The 26,847-nt window shown below is 48.2% G+C and overlaps 1 protein-coding gene across 1 annotated transcript in view; it reads right to left on the reverse strand.

Annotated features, from left to right (window-relative positions):
- The window catches only part of map3k22 (mitogen-activated protein kinase kinase kinase 22), a 45,123-nt gene that overhangs the window by 5,160 nt on the left and 13,116 nt on the right, over positions 1-26,847 (reverse strand). The window contains 7 exon segments of the mRNA XM_042308686.1: positions 7,093-7,222; positions 9,709-9,840; positions 9,944-10,092; positions 14,638-14,805; positions 19,705-19,747; positions 19,750-19,784; positions 20,876-20,940. Of these exon segments, the coding sequence (XP_042164620.1) occupies positions 7,093-7,222; positions 9,709-9,840; positions 9,944-10,092; positions 14,638-14,805; positions 19,705-19,747; positions 19,750-19,784; positions 20,876-20,940 (722 nt within the window).

Raw genomic sequence — 26,847 nt, forward strand, 5'->3', positions numbered from 1 at the left:
TACCTCTTTACCTCAGTCCCATACCCTCCACCTACAGTCCCACATACCTCCACCTACAGTCCCATACCTCTCTACTCCACCTACAGTCACATACCACTCTACCTCCACCTACAGTCCCATACCTCTCTACCTCCACCTAGTCACATACCACTCTACCTCCACCTACAGTCCCATACCCTCCTCCACCTACAGTCCCATACCTCTCTACCTCCACCTACAGTCCCATACCCCTCTACCTACAGTCCCATACCTCTCTACCTACAGTCCCATACCTCTCTACCTCCACCTACAGTCCCATACCTCTCTACCCCATCCACCTACAGTCCCATACCTCTCTACCTCCACCTACAGTCCCATACCTCTCTACCTCCCACCTACCTCAGTCCCATACCACTCTACCTCCACCTACAGTCCCATACCTCTCTACCTACAGTCCCATACCTCTCTACCTCCCACCTCCACCTACAGTCCCATACCCCTCCTACCTACAGTCCCATACCTCTCTACCTACAGTCCCATACCTCTCTACCTACAGTCCCATACCTCTCTACCTACAGTCCCATACCTCTCTACCTACAGTCCCATACCTCCCTACCTCCACCTAGTCCCATACCTCTCTACCTACCTACAGTCCCATACCTCTACAGTCCCATACCTACAGTCCCATACCTCTCTACCTACAGTCCCATACCTCTCTACCTACAGTCCCATACCTCTCTACCTACAGTCCCATACCTCTCTACCTACAGTCCCATACCTCCTACCTCCACAGTCCCATACCTCTCTACCTACAGTCCCATACCCTTCCACCTACAGTCCCATACCCCTCCACCTACAGTCCCATACCCCTCCACCTACAGTCCCATACCCCTCCACCTACAGTCCCATACCCCTCCACCTACAGTCCCATACACAGTCCCATACTCCACCTACAGTCCCATACCTCTCTACCTACAGTCCCATACCTCTCTACCTACAGTCCCATACCTCTCTACCTACAGTCCCATACCTCTCTACCTACAGTCCCATACCTCTCTACCTACAGTCCCATACCTCTCTACCTACAGTCCCATACCTCTCTACCTACAGTCCCATACCTCTCCACCTACAGTCCCATACCTCTCCACCTACAGTCCCATACCTCTCTACCTCCACCTACAGTCCCATACCTCTCCACCTACAGTCCCATACCTCTCTACCTACAGTCCCATACCTCTCTACCTACAGTCCCATACCTCTCTACCTACAGTCCCATACCTCTCTCCCATACCTACAGTCCCCTATCCCACCTCTCTACCTACAGTCCCATACCTCTCTACCTACAGTCCCATACCTCTCTACCTACAGTCCCATACCTCTCTACCTACAGTCCCATACCTCTCTACCTACAGTCCCATACATCTCTACCTACAGTCCCATACATCTCTACCTACAGTCCCATACCTCTACACAGTCCCATACCTCTCTACCTACAGTCCCATACCTCTCTACCTCCACCTACAGTCCCATACCCCTCTACCTACAGTCCCATACCCCTCCCATACCTACCTAGTCCCATACCTCTCTACCTACAGTCCCATACCTCTCTACCTACAGTCCCATACCTCTCTACCTACAGTCCCATACCTCTCTACCTACAGTCCCATACCTCTCTCCACCTACAGTCCCATACCTCTCTACCTCCACCTACAGTCCCATACCTCTCTCCACCTACAGTCCCATACCTCTCTACCTACAGTCCCATACCTCTCTCCACCTACAGTCCCATACCTCTCTACCTCCACAGTCCCATACCTCTCTCCACCTACAGTCCCCTCTATACCTACAGTCACATACCTCTACCTACAGTCCCATACCTCTCTACCTACAGTCCCATACCTCTCTACCTCCACCTACAGTCCCATACCTCTCTCCACCTACAGTCCCATACCTCTCTACCTACAGTCCCATACCTCTCTCCACCTACAGTCCCATACCTCTCTACCTCCACAGTCCCATACCTCTCTCCACCTACAGTCCCATACCTCTCTCCACCTACAGTCCCATACCTCTCTACCTACAGTCCCATACCTCTCTACCTCCACCTACAGTCCCATACCTCCACTCTCACATACCCTACCACCTACAGTCCCATACCTCTCTACCTCCACCTACAGTCCCATACCTCTTTACCTCCACCTACAGTCCCATACCTCTCTCCACCTACAGTCCCATACCTCTCTCCACCTACAGTCCCATACCTCCACCTACAGTCACATACCTCTCCTCCACCTACAGTCCCCTCTTTATCCACCTACAGTCTCCACCTACAGTCCCATACCTCTCCCTCCACCTACAGTCCCATACCTCCTCCACCTACAGTCCCATACCTACTCCTCCACCTACAGTCCATACCTCTCCACCACAGTCCCATACCTCTCCACCTACAGTCCCATACCTCTCCCTCCACCTACAGTCCCATACCTCTCCACCTACAGTCCCATACCTCTCCTCCACCTACAGTCCCATACCTCTCCACCTACAGTCCCATACCTCTCTACCTCCACCTACAGTCACATACCTCCTCCACCTACAGTCACATACCTCCACCTACAGTCACATACCTCCACCTACAGTCACATACCTCCACCTACAGTCACATACCTCCACCTACAGTCACATACCTCCACCTACAGTCACATACCTCTCCTCCACCTACAGTCACATACCTCCACCTACAGTCCATACCTCCACCTACAGTCCCATACCTCCACCTAGTCACATACCTCCACCTACAGTCACATACCTCTTTACCTCCACCTACAGTCCCATACCTCCACCTACAGTCACATACCTCTACCTCCACCTACAGTCACATACCTCTTTACCTCCACCTAGTCACATACCTCTATACCTCCACCTACAGTCACATACCTCTCTACCTCCACCTACAGTCACATACCTCTTTACCTCCACCTACAGTCACATACCTCTTTACCTCCACCTACAGTCACATACCTCTTTACCTCCACCTACAGTCACATACCTCCACCTACAGTCCCATACCTCCACCTACAGTCACATACCTCTATACCTCCACCTACAGTCACATACCTCTTTACCTCCACCTACAGTCACATACCTCTTTACCTCCACCTACAGTCACATACCTCTATACCTCCACCTACAGTCACATACCTCTTTACCTCCACCTACAGTCACATACCTCTTTACCTCCACCTACAGTCACATACCTCTTTACCTCCACCTACAGTCACATACCTCTCTACCGCCACCTACAGTCACATACCTCTCTACCTCCACCTACAGTCCCATACCTCCACCTACAGTCCCATACCTCTACCTCCACCTACAGTCACATACCTCTTTACCTCCACCTAGTCACATACCTCTATACCTCCACCTAGTCACATACCTCTATACCTCCACCTACAGTCACATACCTCTTTACCTCCACCTAGTCACATACCTCTTTACCTCCACCTAGTCACATACCTCTCCTACCTACCACCTACAGTCACATACCTACCTCCACCTCAGTCCCACCTCCACCTACAGTCACATACCTCTTCCCATACCTCCACCTACAGTCACATACCTCTTTCCCATACCTCCACCTACAGTCCCATACCTCTTCCCATACCTCCACCTCCCATACCTCTACCTACAGTCCCATACCTCCACCTAGTCACATACCTCTACCTCCACCTACAGTCACATACCTCTACCTCCACCTACAGTCACATACCTCTTTACCTCCACCTAGTCACATACCTCTTTACCTCCACCTACACATACCTCACATACACATCTTTACCTCCACCTACAGTCACATACCTACCTCCACCTTCACATACCTCCACCTCCACAGTCACATACCTCTTTACCTCCACCTACAGTCACATACCTCTTTACCTCCACCTACAGTCCCATACCTCCACCTAGTCACATACCTCTCCTACAGTCTACCTCCACCTACAGTCCCATACCTCAGTCACATACCTCCACCTACAGTCCCATACCTCCACCTACAGTCCCATACCTCCACCTACAGTCACATACCTCCACCTACAGTCACATACCTCCACCTACAGTCACATACCTCCACCTACAGTCACATACCTCCACCTACAGTCACATACCTCCACCTACAGTCACATACCTCCACCTACAGTCACATACCTCCACCTACAGTCACATACCTCCACCTACAGTCACATACCTCCACCTACAGTCACATACCTCCACCTACAGTAACATACCTCCACCTACAGTCACTGTGTGACGGCCCTGAATTATTCTGAACCGTCTCAGTGCAGCTCCTTCCAATAGGGCGCTTTCCCTTTAATTCCCAATTAAATAGCCAGCATCAGCTGCGCAAAAGTGGTGTTGTGATGGAGACGTGAATGAGGATGTGTTCAACCCTCAGTTCCGAAGCTTCTCTATTCTGTGTGTTTTGTAGCCTAAGAGTTTACCCAGGATCGGATCCACTCTTTGCGTCCGTGGACTACACATATCCGTTCTTCGTGGCCTTTCTCCGCTGGAGATCTACTGGCGGATTGGATTGTCTGACTGACCGACTGACTACAACCTTTTTGTATACGGTATTTGTTTTGATGTGAGGTATACTGTGATGATTTATGTAGTTAGTTGTAGTTGAGGACTTAGTAAGAGTTGATACGCTTTAAAGTTCTGTGGTACAATAATTGTTATATTTATGGTATGTTTAATACTGGGTTTACGCTACCCTGAATGAACGGACAAACGTCACGAGTTCACTGAACTCCTTTACCGGGCTGGACTCTTTTTAGGCCCGAGGTACAGGACATTTCTAGAGGAACCAGAACTCATTGTGTTATATTATTATATGTGTGTGTAATCATTGATGTTGTTAATACAACCCACGCAAAAGAATATTGTTGTTTTGGAAGTTCTTTCCAATGTTTTAAGGGTTTATGAAAAGTTTATTTCCATCCTGACTTTAACATAAGTCCTTTGTATTGGTGTAGACTTGACGGACCAGATGGGACTCATTCCCACCCAAACTAAAAGGAGAAACCAATGTTTTCTCTGGTAGGCACAACCTACCTGGCACCCCTATAAATAATAACCTCAAGTCAAAACCGTTACAACATACCTCCACCTACAGTCACATACCTCCACCTAGTCACATGCCCATACCTCTCTACCTCTTTACCTCCAGTCACATGCCTCCACCTCTTTACCTCCACTCACATGCCTCCACCTCTTTACCTCCAGTCACATGCCTCCACCTCTTTACCCAGTCACAGTCACATCCAGTCACATGCCTCCACCTCTTTACCTCCAGTCACATGCCTCCACCTCTTTACCTCCAGTCACATGCCTCCACCTCTTTACCTCCAGTCACATGCCTCCACCTCTTTACCTCCAGTCACATGCCTCCACCTCTTTACCTCCAGTCACATGCCTCCACCTCTTTACCTCCAGTCACATGCCTCCACCTCTTTACCTCCAGTCACATGCCTCCACCTCTTTACCTCCAGTCACATGCCTCCACCTCTTTACCTCCAGTCACATGCCTCCACCTCTTTACCTCCAGTCACATGCCTCCACCTCTTTACCTCCAGTCACATGCCTCCACCTCTTTACCTCCAGTCACATGCCTCCACCTCTTTACCTCCAGTCACATGCCTCCACCTCTTTACCTCCAGTCACATGCCTCCACCTCTTTACCTCTTCACATGCCTCCACCTCTTTACTCCAGTCACATGCCTCCACCTCTTTACCTCCAGTCACATGCCTCCACCTCTTTACCTCCAGTCACATGCCTCCACCTCTTTACCTCCAGTCACATGCCTCCACCTCTTTACCTCCAGTCACATGCCTCCACCTCTTTACCTCCAGTCACATGCCTCCACCTCTTTACCTCCAGTCACATGCCTCCACCTCTTTACCTCCAGTCACATGCCTCCACCTCTTTACCTACAGTCACATGCCTCCACCTATATCGCTGGTGGTAACATCACTCCTGTGTTAGAGGACCCAGAAATCAAAACTACAGATAAATTGGTTCAAGCATTTCCCATGTTTTGCCTGCTTGTGTGTTAACGAGGGCACAATCTCGTAAGCTAGGAGATGTGGTGGATTTGTCTAGTTCCATTTTTGAGAATATGGAGGTAGAAGACGATGCACCGAGTATTCCTTCTGCAAGGCTGACAGTTTTTACCCCTGTAAAAAAGCAAAATCGCACCCCAATTACATGATTCTTTTGTATGTCACCCCCAAGAAGGTGATTGAATGTCAAAAAGGAGACCGACTTCGCAAGTGTTTTGCTTCGGTAATTTCCATTGAGGAAGCGAAAACTAGAGGCCGCCTACTTTATGGAAGCAGGAGTTTTGATGCGTAAATGGGCAGCTCATGACACCGTTGGTGACTGGAGTGAAGTGTGTCAAGTGGTTGTTCCTACACTGTTCCGTCAGCAGGTGCTGTCATCAGGTCTCCAGCCCATGACCAGGCGGGGCTCTCGAACGCTGGCATCAGACGCTGAAGGCGATGCTACACAAGTACTGCATGGATACCAGTACCGTTGGGACAAGGTCCAGTGCGCCCTGTAACTGGTAAAGTGGAAGCAATTGTTGCTTTTCCTGCTCCCACAACTTGCCGCCAGTTGCGCAAATTCCTGGGGATGGTAGGGTACTATCGTACATTCTGTAAGAATTTCTCGACGGTAGTAGCTCCCCTTTCAACTCTGCTTAGTCCCAAGGTACCATTTAAGCGGTCCCAGGACTGTAACTATGCTTTTGAGGCCGCCAAAGCTCCACTTTGCACAGAGATCCTTAGGCCCATTGGCGTGCCATTGATTTTGTTCAGTGTATTCTCCTATGTTGTTGTCTCAGACCGGACAGACCTTCACGAAGCATTTCACTCACTCTACACCGGTACCAATAAAATGGGATTTGATTTGACAGATACACACACCATCCTGTAAGTCTGTCAATATGACCAGACCGTTGATATCTCTGTGTACGATCATGTTGCTGTGTGTCAATATGACCAGACCTTTGATATCTCTGTGTACGATCATGTTGTTGTGTGTCAATATGACCAGACCTTTGATATCTCTGTGTACGATCATGTTGCTGTGAAGGTAGAAGACTCCCTGGAGGATCTGTCTGGTGTAGCGCCGCGTCACCTTCTCTGTCAGCGCCCCATATGCCTTCAACTGGTCCTTAATGGAACCCTGAAATAGACAGAGAAACTGGTCAGACCAGACAGAGAGACGGGACAGAGATACCGAATAGACAGAGAAACTGGTCAGACCAGACAGAGAGAGGGGACAGAGATACCGAATAGACAGAGAAACTGGTCAGACCAGACAGAGAGAGGGGACAGACATACCGAATAGACAGACAGACGACCACAGACACCAGACAGACACACAGAGAGACGAGAAAGACACCAGACCGACCGATTGACAGAGAGGCCAGACCGACAGGGAGGCCAGACCGACAGGGAGGCCAGACCGACAGAGAGATCAGCCCGACAGAGACCAGACGGGCCGACCAACGGGGAGATCAGACCGACAGGGAGATCAGACCGACAGGGAGATCAGACCGACAGGGAGATCAGACCGACAAACCGACTGACAGAGAGACCAGACGGGCCGACCAACGGGGGACCAAACCGACTGACAGAGACCAGACGGGCCGACCAACGGGGGGACCAAACCGACTGACAGAGACCAGACGGGCCGACCAACGGGGGGACCATACCGACTGACAGAGACCAGACGGGCCGACCAACGGGGGGACCAAACCGACTGACAGAGACCAGACAGGTGACCAGTTAACTTAAACATGTTTTATTATCAAACACCAGATAGGTGTACTACTACTACTACAGCTGACCCTGTAAAACAACACATTACCCTAGTAGTATGATAGGTGTTGTTTTACAGGGTCAGTCATAGTAGTATGATAGGTGTTGTTGTACAGGGTCAGTCATAGTAGTATGATAGGTGTTGTTTTACAGGGTCAGTCATAGTAGTATGATAGGTGTTGTTTTACAGGGTCAGTCATAGTAGTATGATAGGTGTTGTTTTACAGAGTCAGTCATAGTAGTATGATAGGTGTTGTTTTACAGGGTCAGTCATAGTAGTATGATAGGTGTTGTTTTACAGGGTCAGTCATAGTAGTATGATAGGTGTTGTTTTACAGAGTCAGTCATAGTAGTATGATAGGTGTTGTTTTACAGGGTCAGTCATAGTAGTATGATAGGTGTTGTTTTACAGGGTCAGTCATTTTGTCTGTGCACTGCTTGGGCATCAGGGCCCATTTTGATCAGTTTATTGTTTCAAAACAGAAAGCCCTCAGAGGGCTTGCAGCATTTCTCCTGTTTTCAGTCCTTAACATCGTAGCCTGGCAGCATTCCCTTCTCTTCCTGTTTTCAGTCCTCTGAGGGGAAACGAGATCTGCTCAGTCACACCTGTGACGCACAACAGACAGACCCTCACCAGGGAAACCAAGGAGCAGGCCCCTTCCCTCTCTCCCCAGTTCGCCCCCTCCTGCTCCGTTCTGCCCCCTCTTCACACTTTTGGTAAAACAGATCAATTACTCCCTGGCTGGTGCCAGTCCCCCTCCACTCCATTCAGAGGCTGATAGGACCCAGCAACGTAGCCAGACCTGACACACTGACTTGGCCCCAGGCCACGGACCAACACCCTTCCCCCTCTCTGCCAGCTAACCTCAGAGAAGTATAAACATGTCCCACGACCAGACAATGTGTGACTAAGACACTTAACCTCGATACCGCCTCAGTTACAGCTGGGATATTAATAACAGGGCCCACTAGGGCAGAGAGGACTGGTTAAAGAAAGAATTGGGACTGGGGTACACAGGAGGGGGTAGAATGGACTGGGGTACAGAGGAGGGGGTAGAATGGACTGGGGTACAGAGGAGGGGGTAGAATGGACTGGGGTACAGAGGAGGGGGAAGAATGGACTGGGGTAAAGAGGAGGGGGAAGAATGGACTGGGGTAAAGAGGAGGGGGAAGAATGGACTGGGGTAAAGAGGAGGGGGAAGAATGGACTGGGGTACAGAGGAGGGGGAAGAATGGACTGGGGTAAAGAGGAGGGGGAAGAATGGACTGGGGTAAAGAGGAGGGAGGGTGACTGCTACTCGTTTAGTTCCCTGGTTTCCAGAGAACATGACCTCATAAACCATGGTGTTCTGCTGACAGGAATGACTGGATATGAGAGCTGGTGACACTGCGGTGTGCCGTGGGTTGATTTGGGTTTGGCAGATAAAACGTTCTGTCTCCGATGCTTGCCTGAAGGAAACTCGTCTACTTCTATTGTAGTCAATGTTCAGATGGTAAACCAGTCTGTTTTAAAGTCTGCTTGTCTTCATGCTAACATCACGCACCACATCAACAGTCCAATCTAACAGACACCATCCCTGCCCCCACGCACCCCAGCTGCCCCCCACACACGCCCCTACTGCCCCCTGCTCCCCAGCTGCCCCCTACTGCTCCCCCAGCTGCCCCCTAGCACCCCCCCCCCTACGCACCCCAGCTGCCCCCTACGCACCCCAGCTGCCCCCTACGCACCCCAGCTGCCCCCTACGCACCCCAGCTGCCCCCTACGCACCCCAGCTGCCCCCTACGCACCCCAGCTGCCCCCTACGCACCCCAGCTGCCCCCTACACACCCCAGCTGCCCCCTACTCACCCCAGGCATGAACTCAACAAAGATGGTGAGTTTCCTCTTCTCCAGGTCCCTGGAAGACCCGTAGTATTGAACGATCCGCTCATGATGCAGGTTCTTCAACAGCTGGACCTCACACTCCAGAGCATTCACCTCCTACACGGGGGAGAAAAACAGGGTGAGAAGGGGGGAGAGAGGTAAATCTGTGTTCTCAGGTAGCTCTGTGTTCAGACAGGTAAATCTGATCCCTCCCACTCACCTTGCTGGTTTCCTGACAGTCTGGGTCAAAGGGCACCTGTTTGGCGGCCAGCTCCCGTCCGGTGTCGGCGTCGTAACAGAGGTATACCTCCCCAAACGCCCCACGACCCAGCAGCTTCCCCTGACGCCAGTTCACCGGCGCCTGCGGAGCTATGAGACAGAACACACCACACGTCATAAACTAGGAGAACCCCCCACGCGTCATAAACTAGGAGAACCCACCACGCGCCATAAACTGGGAGAACCCCCCACGCGTCATAAACGGGGAGAACCCCCACGCGTCATAAACGAGGAGAACCCCCACGCGCCATAAACGAGGAGAACCCCCACGCGTCATAAACTAGGAGAACCCCCACGCGTCATAAACTAGGAGAACCCCCACGCGTCATAAACTAGGAGAACCCCCACGCGTCATAAACTAGGAGAACCCCCACGCGTCATAAACTAGGAGAACCCCCACGCGTCATAAACTAGGAGAACCCCCACGCGGCATAAACTAGGAGAACCCCCACGCGGCATAAACTAGGAGAACCCACCACGCGTCATAAACTAGGAGAACCCACCACGCGTCATAAACTAGGAGAACCCACCACGCGTCATAAACTAGAACACACCACGCGTCATAAACTAGGAGACCCCACCACGCGTCATAAACGAGGAGAACCCCCACGCGTCATAAACGAGGAGAACCCCCACGCGTCATAAACTAGGAGAACCCCCACGCGTCATAAACTAGGAGAACCCCCACGCGTCATAAACCAGGAGAACCCCCCACGCGTCATAAACCAGGAGAACCCCCCGTCATAAACCAGGAGAACTCCCCACGCGTCATAAACCAGGAGAACCCCCACGCGTCATAAACCAGGAGAACCCCCACGCGTCATAAACCAGGAGAACCCACCACGCGTCATAAACCAGGAGAACCCCCACGCGTCATAAACCAGGAGAACCCCCACGCGTCATAAACCAGGAGAACCCACCACGCGTCATAAACTAGGAGAACCCACCACGCGTCATAAACTAGAACACACCACGCGTCATAAACTAGGAGACCACACACCACGCGGCATAAATTAGAGACCACACACCACGCGTCATAAACTAGGAGAACCCACCACGCGTCATAAACTAGGAGAACCCACCACGCGTCATAAACTAGGAGAACACCCACGCGTCATAAACTAGGAGACCACACCCACGCGTCATAAACTAGGAGAACCCACCACGCGTCATAAACTAGGAGAACCCACCACGCGTCATAAACTAGAACACACCACGCGTCATAAACTAGGAGAACACACCACGCGTCATAAATTAGGAGACCACACACCACGCGTCATAAACTAGGAGAACCCACCACGCGTCATAAACTAGGAGAACCCACCACGCGTCATAAACTAGGAGAACCCACCACGCGTCATAAACTAGGAGAACACACCACGCGTCATAAACTAGGAGACCACACACCACGCGTCATAAACTAGGAGAACCCACCACGCGTCATAAACTAGGAGAACCCACGACGCGTCATAAACTAGAACACACCACGCGTCATAAACTAGAACACACCACGCGTCATAAACTAGGAGACCACACACCACGCGGCATAAATTAGGAGACCACACACCACGCGTCATAAACTAGGAGACCACACACCACGCGTCATAAACTAGGAGAACCCACCACGCGTCATAAACTAGAACACACCACGAAAACTAGGAGAACCACCACGCGTCATAAACTAGGAGAACCCACCACGTCATAAACTAGAACACACCACGCGTCATAAACCAGGAGAACCCCCACGCGTCATAAACCAGGAGAACCCCCACGCGTCATAAACCAGGAGAACCCCCACGCGTCATAAACCAGGAGAACCCCCACGCGTCATAAACCAGGAGAACCCCCACGCGTCATAAACCAGGAGAACCCCCACGCGTCATAAACCAGGAGAACCCCCACGCGTCATAAACCAGGAGAACCCCCCACGCGTCATAAACCAGGAGAACCCCCCACGCGTCATAAACCAGGAGAACCCCCACGCGTCATAAACCAGGAGAACCCACCACGCGTCATAAACCAGGAGAACCCCCACGCGTCATAAACCAGGAGAACCCACCACGCGTCATAAACCAGGAGAACCCCCACGCGTCATAAACCAGGAGAACCCACCACGCGTCATAAACCAGGAGAACCCACCACGCGTCATAAACCAGGAGAACCCACCACGCGTCATAAACCAGGAGAACCCACCACGCGTCATAAACCAGGAGAACCCACCACGCGTCATAAACCAGGAGAACCCACCACGCGTCATAAACCAGGAGAACCCACCACGCGTCATAAACCAGGAGAACCCACCACGCGTCATAAACCTGGAGAACCCACCACACGTCATAAACCAGGAGAACCCACCCACCAGGAGAACCCACCACACGTCATAAACCTGGAGAACCCACCACACGTCATAAACTTGGAGAACCCACCACACGTCATAAACTTGGAGAACCCACCACACGTCATAAACTAGGAGAACCCACCACACGTCATAAACTAGGAGAACCCACCACACGTCATAAACTAGGAGAACCCACCACAAGTCATAAACTAGGAGAACCCACCACAAGTCATAAACTAGGAGAACCCACCACAAGTCTCTGGAATTCCACATTGCTCATCTAAATATTTCTTAATTCCATTATTTTACTTTTAGATGTGTGTATTGTTGTATATTGTATATAGATATTATAATTTGTTGTGCCTTTAACCAGGCAAGTCTATGAACAAATTGTTATTTTACAACCCTGGCCAAACCCTCCCTTAACCCGGACAACCCTGGGCCAACTGTGCGTCGCCTTATGGGACTCCCGATCACGGCCGGAGGTGATACAGTCCGGGATCAAACCAGGGTCTGTAGTGACACCTCTAGTACTGAGATGCAGTGCGTTAGACCGCTGTGCCATTCATTAGGAACACAAGCATTTCACTACACCCACAATAACTTCTGCTAAACATGAGCAACGAGAGCAATCAGATTTGATTTGATCTATGGATAAGAATGCTGACGTGTTTGTGCTGAAGCACACTATAAAGAGTTGAATTCATTCAGCAGTCTCAAAGTATATCTGAAACTGCACTGTTCACAAGTTCACCACCTTTGCAGTGAAATGCAGTGCCGTGCAGTTCATAACGTCACCACTAGATGTCATCATGTGTATTGAGTAGATTCCCTAGTCAAAAGTCATGTAAAGAAACACTATGGCAGCCTTGCAATGAGAGCTTGTCATAAACCAGCACACGCTAGCTGTTCATTACATTTTTTTTATATATTTTTTTTTTAAGTACCCCTTTTAATCCCCATGTTTGTGATATCCATATTGGTTATAGTCTTGTCCTATCACAGCAACTCCCGTCCGAGCTCGGGAGAGGCGAAGGTCGAGAGCTGGGAGTCCTCCGAAACACAACCCTGCCAAGCCGCACTGCTTCTTGACACACTGCTCACTGAACCTGGAATTCAGCCACACCAATGTGTCTGAGGAAACACCGTCCAACTGACTGTGTGTCGGTAACCCAGTACACTATAACTGAACCCAGACTGACTGTATTAGACAAACCCCAGAGATGTTTGGACTCTGAGAATGTCTCCCAAATCAAACGGCACCATATTCCCCACAGTGCACTACTTTGACCAGAGCCCCAGGGGTGCCATTAGGGATGTATCCTGACTCCTTGTTACCTTCCCTGTGAACAGACTGCATCTAACCCTACTACAGCATCCTGGTTAATCACTACCAGACCAGACTATTAAACTATAAGGGAATACCAAAAAACAGTCTAACCACATTCAGTTTATAGTTTCATGTTGCTCAGAGATTTATCGTAAGAGACAGAGTCTAGAGGGCGTCAACAGAGTTCACCTCAGCATCCTCAACATACTGTACTGTAATATAAATTAGTCTCTAAGTCATCCGTCAGAGAACCAACAGCCATCCGTCAGAGAACCAACAGCCATCCGTCAGAGAACCAACAGCCATCCGTCAGAGAACCAACAGCCATCCGTCAGAGAACCAACAGCCATCCGTCAGAGAACCAACAGCCATCCGTCAGAGAACCAACAGCCATCCGTCAGAGAACCAACAGCCATCCGTCAGAGAACCAACAGCCATCCGTCAGAGAACCAACAGCCATCCGTCAGAGAACCAACAGCCATCCGTCAGAGAACCAACAGCCATCTCTATCATAGGAAACTACAGGAAGATGAGTTCACTCTTCTTTGTTATTGATGAACGTGTGTGTGTGTGTATGCGTGGGAAATAACTCAGCGACTGGTAAACAGACCACAGACAAACAGCTGAGTCAGCCTGGTCTCATCCTGGGGTTGCTAATTTACCAGAGTTACTGTAATCTTCAGTCATTTATACATGTTTTATTCATATAGAACATACGGAGTACAACATGTATATAACATGTTTAGTGTCCATACAGAGTTCGTAACAGACTATTTTCTACTGAGACACATGGTCTAATGGTGGTATTGTATTTACTGTAACCAGGAGGTGGTTAGAGGACCTGGTATGTCTGAATGTAACCAGGAGGTGGATAGAGGACCTGGTATGTCTGAATGTAACCAGGAGGTGGTTAGAGGACCTGGTATGTCTGAATGTAACCAGGGGTCTATATTGGGGTGTAACTCACATCTGGGTACTTCCCTGCGGGGGCAGCTCTTCTCTGGGACTCGGCCCAGCGTACGGAGGTCGCTGTACTGTAGAGTGCTGTCTCCGTTGTAACTCCGGGTCTGACTGGATGGAACCAGCTGAAACAGGTTCTCCTGAGGCATGAAGCTCCGGGGGAACGTCCTCCGACCTGGACACACACGCACACACACACACACACACACACACACACACACGTTCATTTTTATGCATAACACGCAAACACACACAGTTCTAAGTACGTCAATGGATGTAAAAGCAAGCACACTACCAACTATCTCGCTCTGATGATGAAAGAGATTACGCATATTATGGACATGTTGGAACTGATGGATATTTGGAGGCTTAAAAACCTTGGAGGCTGGGAGATGGGAGAGGCTTGCAGTGCGATCTGCGTCACAAATAGAACTGACTTCTATTTTAGCCTTTAGCAACACAGACGCTCGTTGGTGCGCGCAATAATTGAATAATATAGATTTCTAAATTTATTTTGCAATGCCCACAACGCGAGCAGTGTAGTCAGCATGTTAGGGGAAGTGAGGCCTATCTGAGATATCTACTGCAGCCCTCATCCTCCACGTACAACATCTATTCTGCCAGTCACATTCTGTTAAAGGTCCCCAAAGCACACACATCCCTGGGTCGCTCCTCTTTTCAGTTCGCTGCAGCTAGCGACTGGAACGAGCTGCAACAAACACTCAAACTGGACAGTTTTATCTCAATCTCTTCATTCAAAGACTCAATTGGCAAATGTACTGCAAATTGAGAAATCATGTGACTAAACTTAATAAAAAGAGGAAGAAACTATACTATGAAACAAACTTACCACATCTGCAATCTAAACCAACTAGAGAGTGTGTGCCCTCAGGCCTGGAAGGAAGCTAAAGTCATTATGCTACCTAAGAATAGTAAAGCCCCTTGTACTGGCTCAAATACCTGACCAATCAGCCTGTTACCAACCCTTAAACTTTTTGGGAAAATTATGATTGACCAGATACAATGCTATTTTACTGTAAACAAATTGACAACAGAATTTCAGCACACTTATAGGGAAGGACATTTAACAAGCAGACTACTTACACAAATGAAAGATGATTGGCTGAGAGAAATTGATGATAAAATGATTGTGGGGGCTGTTAGACATTATTGATCCTAGTCTGCTGCTGCTGGAAAAACATTACCGTTCAACAGTTTGGGGTCACTACACATGTTTTTGTCCATTAAAATACATCAAATTGATCAGAAATACAGTGTAGATATTGTTCATGTTGTAAATGACTAGTGATAGCTGGAAACGTCAGATTTTTTAAAAATTGAATATTTACTTAGGCGTACAGAGGCCCATTATCAGCAACCATCACTCCAACCATCAATAGCCTTCATTTCTCAGAACAAGAATAGACTGTTGAGTTTCAGAAGAAAGTTCTTTGCTTTCAAAAACAAGGAATTTCTAAGTGACCCCAAACGTTTGAACGGTAGTGTGTGTGTTCTGGCTTTATATCCCCTGCTATATTGTGGATAAAGAGTTACATGTTTAACAGAACATGGAGGGTGTTATTTAATAGAAGCATAATCCACGTAGAATCAGGAATTCCCCAAGGCAGCTGTCTAGGCCCACTACCTTTTTCAATCTTTACTAATGACATGCCACTGGCCTTGACTACTGTCAGTGTGTCTATGTATGCGGACGACTCAACACAAAGACGTCAGCTACTGCAGCGACTGAAATGACTGCAACACTTAACAAAGAGCTGCAGTCAGTTTCAGAACGGATGGCAAGGAATAAGTTAGCCCTAAATATTTCTAAAACTAAAAGCATTGAATTTGGGACAATTCATTCACTAAACCCTAAACCTCAACTAAATCTTGTAATAAATAATGTAGAAATTGTGCAAGTTGAGGTGACTAAACTGCTTGGAGTAACCCTGGATTGTAAACATATTGATGCAACAGTAGCTAAGATGGGGAGAAGTCTGTCCATAATAAAGCGCTGCTCTGCCTTCTTAACACTACTATCAACAAGGCAGGTCCTACAGGCCCTAGTTTTGTCGTGTTGTCAGGTGGATGTCGGGAAATTACAATTGTCTCAGAACAGGGCAGCACTGCTGCCTTAAATGTACACGGAAAGCTAACATGAATAATATGCATGTATATCTCTCATGACTCAAAGCGGAGGAGACTTTGATAATTTCTCCAGTTTATCTGGACTAAAACCCAACTACGGATAAGCCAGGTATGGTTTGGGTCTCTAAAAGATCAACTGTAAATTGGTCTCCCGATTAAATGGGCAGATGGTGAAGTCGATGTGCCTGGTGTACATCATGCCGGAAAACTTTGATAGAAAACTCAGCAAAATAGATATCATTTTTTAACTGTGGACAGGTAAACACATTTCTGGGAATATTACCCTGATTAATTCTCAGGTTACATATTTATTCATGGCTCTACCCTGATTAATTCTCTAGTTCTCTCAGGTTACATATTTATTCTTGGCTTTACCCTGATTAGTTCTCAGGTTACATATTTATTCATGGCTCTACCCTGATTAATTCTCTAGTTCACTCAGGTTACATACTTATTCATGGCTCTACCCAGATTAATTCTCTAGTTATATCTCAGGTTACATATTTATTCATGGCTCTACCCTGATTCATTCTCTAGTTCTCTCAGGTTACATATTTATTCATGGCTCTACCCTGATTAATTCTCAGGTTACATATTTATTCATGGCTCTACCCTGATTAATTCTCTAGTTCACTCAGGTTACATACTTATTCATGGCTCTACCCAGATTAATTCTCTAGTTATATCTCAGGTTACATATTTATTCATGGCTCTACCCTGATTAATTCTCTAGTTCTCTCAGGTTACATATTTATTTATGGCTCTACCAACTCCAGGAGAATACTTTTAAAAATCATGCAAGAAAAAAATGGCACTTTATTTGGAATGGAAAACTAGAAAAGGTTGCAAGCATATTTAGATAACGAACATATGTTTGGCAGATTAATATTTAATAGTTTTAAGGCATTAAACCGCACTCTTACAATGGAGGTTTTATCTAAATCCAAATGGTTTTCTAGCAAGCTATTAAGAGAATCCCATCCTATGTTTAAGAGTAGGCTATTTGCCCTTTGGCAGATTAAAAGTTTACATTTTTGGTGGCTTGACAAAGAATCACCTGTGTAAAGTATCCTCCTTTTTAAACGAAGTCAGAGATGGCTACAATTTCAATTTCATATCTAATATTGCAAATAATATGGCTGAAATCCAATATACTGACAGACACACAGCAAATAATATGGCTGAAATCTAATATACTGATAGACACACAGCAAATAATATGGCTGAAATCTAATATACTGACAGACACACAGCAAATAATATGGCTGAAATCCAATATACTGATAGAGACAAAACAAAAGGCAGGACAAAATGTACAAGAAGGGTATAATATTTGTAAACGAGAACGAAAAACAAAAATCTGTTCTATAAATTCTGTTCCATCACGGCAGAGTCTGCACAAGGCTGACTGTTCAATGCCTCATATATTGGGCATTCTTTTTGTAGCAAGTATCTTATAGAACAGCTTCCATTTAAACGGATGGATTGACGTGTCTGTTATACGTCAGTTCATAGACCCGATGCCAAGGTATTGGGACATCAAAGACCTGTCCCCAACTGACTAGAATATTATACAGTATTGTTGTGAAACTGATACATTTTACGATTTTGAAAAATAAGCAGTATAACAGTTAGTCCAATCAGGGGAGGGTTGCTAGGGGAGGGGGAGACAGGAAGCAGTATAACTATTAGCCTGTTAGTCCAATCAGGGGAGGGTTGCTAGGGGGGGGAGACAGGAAGCAGTATAACTATTAGCCTGTTAGTCCAATCAGGGGAGGGTTGCTAGGGGGAGACAGGAAGCAGTATAACTATTAGCCTGTTAGTCCAATCAGGGAAGGCTAGACAAGAAGCAGTATAACTATTAGTCTGTTAGTCCAATCAGGGGAGGGTTGCTAGGAGAGGGAGACAGGAAGCAGTATAACTGTTAGTCCAATCAGGGAGGGTTGCTAGGGGAGGGGAGACAGGAAGCAGTATAACTATTAGTCTGTTAGTCAATCAGGGGAGGGTTGCTAGGGGAGGGAAGACAGAAAGCAGTATAACTGTCTGTTAGTCCAATCAGGGCAGGGTTGCTAGGGGAGGGGAGACAGGAAGCAGTATAACTGTTAGTCTGTTAGTCCAATCAGGGGAGGGTTGCTAGGGGAGGGGAGACAGGAAGCAGTATAACTAATTGTACTGTTCTGGTGGTGTATACCTAAAGTATGGCTGAAGCGTCCTGTTGTTTATCAGTGTAAAAATCATCCAAAGTCCTAAGAATAATTTGAAGTAGTAAGTCTATATGGATACTAGCACTAGATGTCATCATAACTATTATTGTGCCTGTGTTAGAGGTTGAACTGAAACATATCTTCTATCTGGGAGTGATGGAGCAGCATCGTTCAGGAGAAAGCCCTCTTACTGTAACGACAGAGCAGCATCGTTCAGGAGAAAGCCCTCTTACTGTAACGACAGAGCAGCATCGTTCAGGAGAAAGCCCTCTTACTGTGTAACGACAGAGCAGCATCGTTCAGGAGAAAGCCCTCTTACTGTGTAACGACAGAGCAGCATCGTTCAGGAGAAAGCCCTCTTACTGTAACGACAGAGCAGCATCGTTCAGGAGAAAGCCCTCTTACTGTATAACGATAGAGCAGCATCGTTCAGGAGAAAGCCCTCTTACTGTGTAACTTTGACAGAGCAGCATCGAATTCAGGAGAAAGCCCTCTTACTGTATAACGGGGAGCAGAGCAGCATCGTTCAGGAGAAAGCCCTCTTACTGTGGTCAGCCAGCCGGTCAGAGCAGCATCCAGCCAGGAGAAAGCCCTCTTGATTGTATGAAGGCAGGGAGAGCAGCAAATAATGTTCAGGAAGAACATCCCTCTCCTGGACTGAGATCACACATCAAATCAGTTTTATTAGTCAGCATCGTTCAACAGGTGAAAGCCCTCTTGACCATCGCTGTAGTCTTTGCTGCCATTGGACAAGTGGAATTGGGAGACAAGAGGGGTAAAGTTCCTCCTTTACTGTGGCGCCCAAGGGGAGGTGCAGGGGGGGAGCAGAGACAGAGATGGGGAGACAGCCCGCCAGATCAGCCAGCCAGTCAGCCAGCCAGTCAGGGGAGACAAGGAGAGGTCAGCCAGCCGGTCAGGGGAGACAAGGTAGATGGGGAGCCGGTCAGCCAGCCAGGAGAGGGTCAGGGGAGCCAGCCAGCCAGCCAGTCAGGGGAGCCAAGGAGAGGGTAGTCAGCCAGCCGGTCAGCCAGCCGGTCAGCCAGCCGGTCAGCCAGCCAAGGTCATGGGGAGCCAGGGGAGGTCATGGGGAGCCAGTCAGGGGAGCCAGCCAGTCAGCCAGCCAGCCAGTCAGCCAGCCAGTCAGTCAGCCAGCCAGTCATGTCCTACTAATGATTAGTTGAAGGCAGGGAGAACGTATTGCTGAAATAATGTTATGAAGCCTAACATCCCCACATCCTGGAGAGCTGAGATCACACATCAAATCAAGTTTTATTAGTCACATGTGCTGAATACAACAGATGTAGTAGACCTTACAGTGAAATGCTGAATACAACAGGTGTAGGTACAACTTACAGGTAGATGGGGAGACAAGGAGAGGGTAGATGGGGAGACAAGGGGAGGTAGATGGGGAGACAAGGAGAGGGTAGATGGGGAGACAAGGGGAGGTAGATGGGGAAACAAGGAGAGGGTAGATGGGGAGACAAGGGGAGAGGGTAGATGGGGAGACAAGGAGAGGGTAGATGGGGAGACAAGGAGAGGGTAGATGGGGAGACAAGGGGAGGTAGATGGGGAGACAAGGAGAGGGTAGATGGGGAGACAAGGAGACAAGGGGTAGATGGGGAGACAAGGAGAGGTAGATGGGGAGACAAGGAGAGGTAGATGGGGAGACAAGGAGAGGTAGATGGGGAGACAAGGAGAGGGTAGATGGGGAGACAAGGAGAGGTAGATGGGGAGGAAGTAGTCTCATTGAGATTAAAAACCTATTTTCCAAGAGAGACCTGGCCAAAATAGCAGCAAACAAAGTGTCAGACATCATTATAACATAACACAAAGGACCAGAATTTAATAACCTCAATTTACACATTGAGCAGGAAGGTCAGAATGAACCCATACCTCGGTGTCCTTCATAGTTGAGGCTCAGATAGTTGTTGTCTCGGTTGTTCTGGGGAAAAGGAGGGCTGAGAAAAGAGAGTAGAGAGAAACAAGAGAGAGAGAGAGAAATGAGAGAGAGAGAAATGAAATTGGTTATGTGAAATTTCCCAGAACATTCATTAGGTCGCAGCAAATGTTCTCATGAGAAAAAAAACTGTTGCGCTGATGACTAGAGAATGTTTGTATAACACATTCCGCTTGATGTTCCCAGAACGTTTCATAACCCTTGTAATCTGTTCTTTAAAAGGTTCCCAGAACGTTTCATAACAGTCTGGTGGGGACATCATAAAAGCTATGTTCCCAAAACAGTCCAGTTCTGCACTGGGCAAAACATTTTCTGTCATCAGTTATATGAAATGGTGCCAATTTTGTACAGTCACTACGCATGATGACTAGTAAGAAAGGTGAAATCTCAGTTGTTTATCATTTGATTGCTACTACATTTAGAAAGCATTTCAAATTCCACTTTTGTTGAATATGAAACAGATTATACAGTGCCTTCAGAAGGTATTCACACCCTTTGACTTTTTCCATATTTTGTTGGGCTCTCGAGTGGCGCAGCGGTCTAAGGCGCTGCATCGCAGTGGTAGAGGCGTCACTACAGACACCCTGGTTCGAATCCAGGCTGTCTCACAACCGGCCGTGATTGGGAGTCCCATAGAGCGCCGCACAATTGGCCCAGCGTCGTCCTGGTTTGGCCGGGGTGGGTACAACTTTTACAACTAGGCAAGTCCGTTAAGAACAAATTCTCATTTACAATGATGGCCTACCGGGGAACAGTGGGTTAACTGCCTTGTTCAGGGGCAGAACGACAGATTTTGACCTTGTCAGCTCGAGGATTCAATCCAGCAACCTTTCGGTTACTGGCCCAACGATCTAACCACTAGGCTACCTGCTGGTTACTGGCCCAATGATCTAACCACTAGGCTACCTGCTGGTTACTGGCCCAACGCCTCTAACCACTAGGCTACCTGCTGGTTACTGGCCCAACGCCTCTAACCACTAGGCTACCTGCTGGTTACTGGCCCAACGCCTCTAACCACTAGGCTACCTGCTGGTTACTGGCCCAACGCCTCTAACCACTAGGCTACCTGCCAGTTACTGGCCCAACGTTACCACTGGCCCAACGCCTCTAACCACTAGGCTACCTGCTGGTTACTGGCCCAACGCCTCTAACCACTAGGCTACCTGCTGGTTACTGGCCCAACGCCTCTAACCACTAGGCTACCTGGCTGGTTACTGGCCCAACGCCTCTAACCACTAGGCTACCTGCTGGTTACTGGCCCAACGCCTCAACCACTAGGCTACCTGCTGGTTACTGGCCCAACGATCTAACCACTAGGCTACCTGCTGGTTACTGGCCCAACGCTCTAACCACTAGGCTACCTGCTAGTTACTGGCCCAACGCTCTAACCACTAGGCTACCTGCTAGTTACTGGCCCAACGCCCTAACCACTAGGCTACCTGCTCTAACCACTAGGCTACCTGCTGGTTACTGGCCCAACGATCTAACCACTAGGCTACCTGCCGGTTACTGGCCCAACGCCCTAGCCACTAGGCTACCTGCTCTAACCACTAGGCTACCTGCTGGTTACTGGCCCAACGATCTAACCACTAGGCTACCTGCTGGTTACTGGCCCAACGCCTCAACCACTAGGCTACCTGCTGGTTACTGGCCCAACGATCTAACCACTAGGCTACCTGCTGGTTACTGGCCCAACGCTCTAACCACTAGGCTACCTGCTGGTTACTGGCCCAACGATCTAACCACTAGGCTACCTACTGGTTACTGTCCCAACGCTCTAACCACTAGGCTACCTGCTGGTTACTGGCCCAACGATCTAACCACTAGGCTACCTGCTGGTTACTGGCCCAACGCCCTAACCACTAGGCTACCTGCTGGTTACTGGCCCAACGCCTCAACCACTAGGCTACCTGCTGGTTACTGGCCCAACGCCCTAACCACTAGGCTACCTGCTCTAACCACTAGGCTACCTGCTGGTTACTGGCCCAACGCCCTAACCACTAGGCTACCTGCTCTAACCACTAGGCTACCTGCTGGTTACTGGCCCAACGATCTAACCACTAGGCTACCTGCTGGTTACTGGCCCAACGCCCTAACCACTAGGCTACATGCCGTCCTGACTTGCCTAGTTTAAATAAAAGGTTAAATAAAATAAAAAATAAACAAATATTAAAAATTAAATGTCAAAGTGGAATAATGTTTTTAGAATGTTTACAAATTAATAAAAAGGAAAATAATTCCCTTAACAAGTCACATAAGTTGCATGGACTCTGTGCAATAACAGTGTTTAACATTTGATCTATGTACTCCACACATACAGATAATTGTAAGGTCCCTCAGTCGAGCAGTGAATATAATACAGATTCAACCACAAAGACCAGGGAGGTTTTCCAATGCCTCGCAAAGAAGGGCAACTATTGGTAGATGGGTAAAAATAAAAAGGCAGACGTTGAATATGCCTTTGAGCATGGTGAAGTTATTAATTACACTTTGGATGGTGTATCAATACACCCAGTCACTATAAAGATACAGGCGTCCTTCCTAACTCAGTTGCCAGAGAGGAAGGAAACTGCTCAGGGATTTAACAATGAGGCCAATGGTGACTTTACAATGGTTACAGTTTAATGGCTGTAATAGGAGAAAACTGTGGATGGATCAACACTGTAGCTACTCAACAACACTGACCTAAATAACAGAGTGAAATCAATAAAGCCTGTTCAGAATAAAAATATTCAAGAAAATGCACCCTGTTTGCAACAAGGCACTAAAGTTATACTGCAAAAAAAATACAGCGTTATGGGTATGGCGGGGGAAGTGCGTTATGGGTATGGCGGGGGAAGTGCGTTATGGGTATGGCGGGGGAGTGCGTTATGGGTATGGCGGGAGTGCGTTATGGGTATGGAGGGAGTGCGTTATGGGTATGGAGGGAGTGCGTTATGGGTATGGAGGGAGTGCGTTATGGGTATGGAGGGAGTGCGTTATGGGTATGGAGGGAGTGCGTTATGGGTATGGAGGGAGTGCGTTATGGGTATGGAGGGAGTGCGTTATGGGTATGGAGGGAGTGCGTTATGGGTATGGAGGGAGTGCGTTATGGGTATGGAGGGAGTGCGTTATGGGTATGGAGGGAGTGCGTTATGGGTATGGAGGGAGTGCGTTATGGGTATGGAGGGAGTGCGTTATGGGTATGGAGGGAGTGCGTTATGGGTACGCTTGTAATCAGCAAGATAAAACAAATAAACGAAATAGAGCGAAGCACAGGCAGAGGACAACCTGGTTCAGTCTGCTTTCCACCAGACACTGAGACATGAAGCACAGGCAGAGGACAACCTGGTTCAGTCTGCTTTCCACCAGACACTGAGACATGAAGCACAGGCAGAGGACAACCTGGTTCAGTCTGCTTTCCACCAGACACTGAGACATGAAGCACAGGCAGAGGACAACCTGGTTCAGTCTGCTTTCCACCAGACACTGAGACATGAAGCACAGGCAGAGGACAACCTGGTTCAGTCTGCTTTCCACCAGACACTGAGACATGAAGCACAGGCAGAGGACAACCTGGTTCAGTCTGCTTTCCACCAGACACTGAGACATGAAGCACAGGCAGAGGACAACCTGGTTCAGTCTGCTTTCCACCAGACACTGAGACATGAAGCACAGGCAACTTGACAGAATGAAGAATTTAGAAAAGAACCAGGGGCAAATATTGTACAGTCCTGGACCAGAAAACTCACAGCTCTAATCGCTGCCCAAGGGGATTCTATAAAGTATTGATTCAGGGGTATAAATAGTTATGTAAACTAGATTATTTCTGTATTTTATTTTCAATCAATTTGCAAACATTTTGAGAGAAACGAGAGTGAAGAAAAACGAGAGAGAGAGAAACGTCATTATGTGTGTATGTATTGTGTGTAGATAGGTGAGAAAAAAAAATGTAATCCATTTTAAATTCAGGCTGTAACACAATGTGGAATAAATCAAGAGGTGTGAATACTTTAAAGGAACAGTGCATTTGGAAAGGATTCAGACCTCTTCCCTTTTTCCACATTTTATTACCTTACGGACTTATTCTGAAATGGGTTAAATGAAATAAAATCCTCATCGATCTACAAACAATACCCCATAATGACATCACAATACCCCATAATGACATCACAATACCCCATAATAACAAAGAGACATTATTGCAAATGTATTAAAAATAAAAAACAGAAATACCTTATTTACCAATATTCTCTAATCATGACACTAGGTGCTATACTGTAGACAGCGCCAGCCCCTGGAGAGCCCTGCAGTTGCGGACGGTTTAATTGCCGTACCAAGCGGTGATACAGCCCGACAGGATGCTCTCATTGGTTTATCTGTAGAAGTTTGTGAGGATCTTAGGGGCCAAGCTGAATTTCTTAAAGCCTCCTGAGGTTGAAGAGGCGCTGTTGTGCCATCTTCACCATGTCTGAATGGATGGAACGTTTCAGACTGCCAGTGCAGGTTACCACCTTGTCCACTACGGCCCTGCTGATGTGGATGGGGTCATGCTCCCTCTGCTGTCTCCTGAAGTCCACGATCAGTTCCTTTATTCTGTTGACGTCAAGGAAGAGGTTATTTTCCAGGCACCACTCCACCAAGGCACTCACCTCCTCCCCATAGGCGGTCTCGTCGTTGTTGGTAATCAGGCCTACCACTGTAGTGTCGTCCGCAAACTTGATTGAGTTGGAGGCGTGCATGGCCATGCAGCCATGAGTGAACAGGGAGTACAGGAGAGGGCTGAGAATGCACCCTTGTGCGGCCCCAGTGTTGAGGATCAGAGGGGTGGAGATGTTGTTGCCTACCCTCACCACCTGGGAGCGGCCCGTCAGGAAGTCCAGTACCCAGTTGCACAGGGCGGGGTTGAGACCCAGGGTCTCGAGCTTGATGATGAGCTTGAAGGGTACTATGGTGTTAAATGCTGAGCTGTAGTCGATGAACAGCATTCTCACATAGGTATTCCTCTTGCCCAGATGGGTTAGGGCAGTGTGGAGTGTGGTTGAGATTGCATCATCTGTGGACCTATTTGGGCGGTAAGCAAATTGGAGTGGGTCTAGGGTGTCAGGTTAGGTGGAGGTGATATGGTCCTTGACTAGTCTCTCAAAGCACTTCATGATGACGGAAGTGAGTGCTACAGGGCGGTAGTCGTTTAGCTCAGTTACCTTTGCTTTCTTGGGTACAGGAACAATGGTGGACATCTTGAAGCAAGTGGGGACAGCAGACTGGGATAAGGAGAGATTGAATATGTCCGGAAACACGCATCTAACGCTGTGTGTGTGTCTGAACCAGTGTGTCGTGAGGCAGACGGCAGGGGAGACCCACGATGAGAGGGCACGGCGCCCACTGGAGGGGAAAGTTCCAGCAACGTATCCTGTCATTGTTCCCCTGTCCACTGTCTAGATAACACTTGTGTAGGTAGAGCCGTTTCCCTCTCTCTCTCTCTCTCTCTCTCTCTCTCTGTAACATGCTGGCCACACCGCTCGTGTCCCAAACTTGGTTCTATTTGTGACGCTCGACACACTGCAAGTCCTGCCTCTCCCAACTCCTCATTGATTTTTAAGAGCATAGACCCACGGGGGTGATTGAAAGATGAACTGAGGTCCACACTCCAGTCCAGTTGGTGTTGGTAATGCACCTTAAAGTTGGTTGCCAACTGCCAAATAAAGTCAGAAGAAGAAGAAGCCTGAAGGAGGAGAGATTGTTTCTAGTAAACTTCGTTTACCCTTTTATCTGTGGATTAATTGTAGGAGTAGAGGACCTTGTGCATTTCAGGTAAAATAACAACCCAATGTTTATATCCCAGGACATATTAGCTAGCAACAGCAACTAGATGGATAAATTGCCATAAATGTGTAATGCTTTTCGACCTGCCCCTAATTAATATAAT

Source organism: Oncorhynchus tshawytscha, linkage group LG29 (genome assembly GCF_018296145.1).
Source record: "Oncorhynchus tshawytscha isolate Ot180627B linkage group LG29, Otsh_v2.0, whole genome shotgun sequence".
Taxonomy (NCBI): Eukaryota; Metazoa; Chordata; class Actinopteri; order Salmoniformes; family Salmonidae; genus Oncorhynchus; species Oncorhynchus tshawytscha.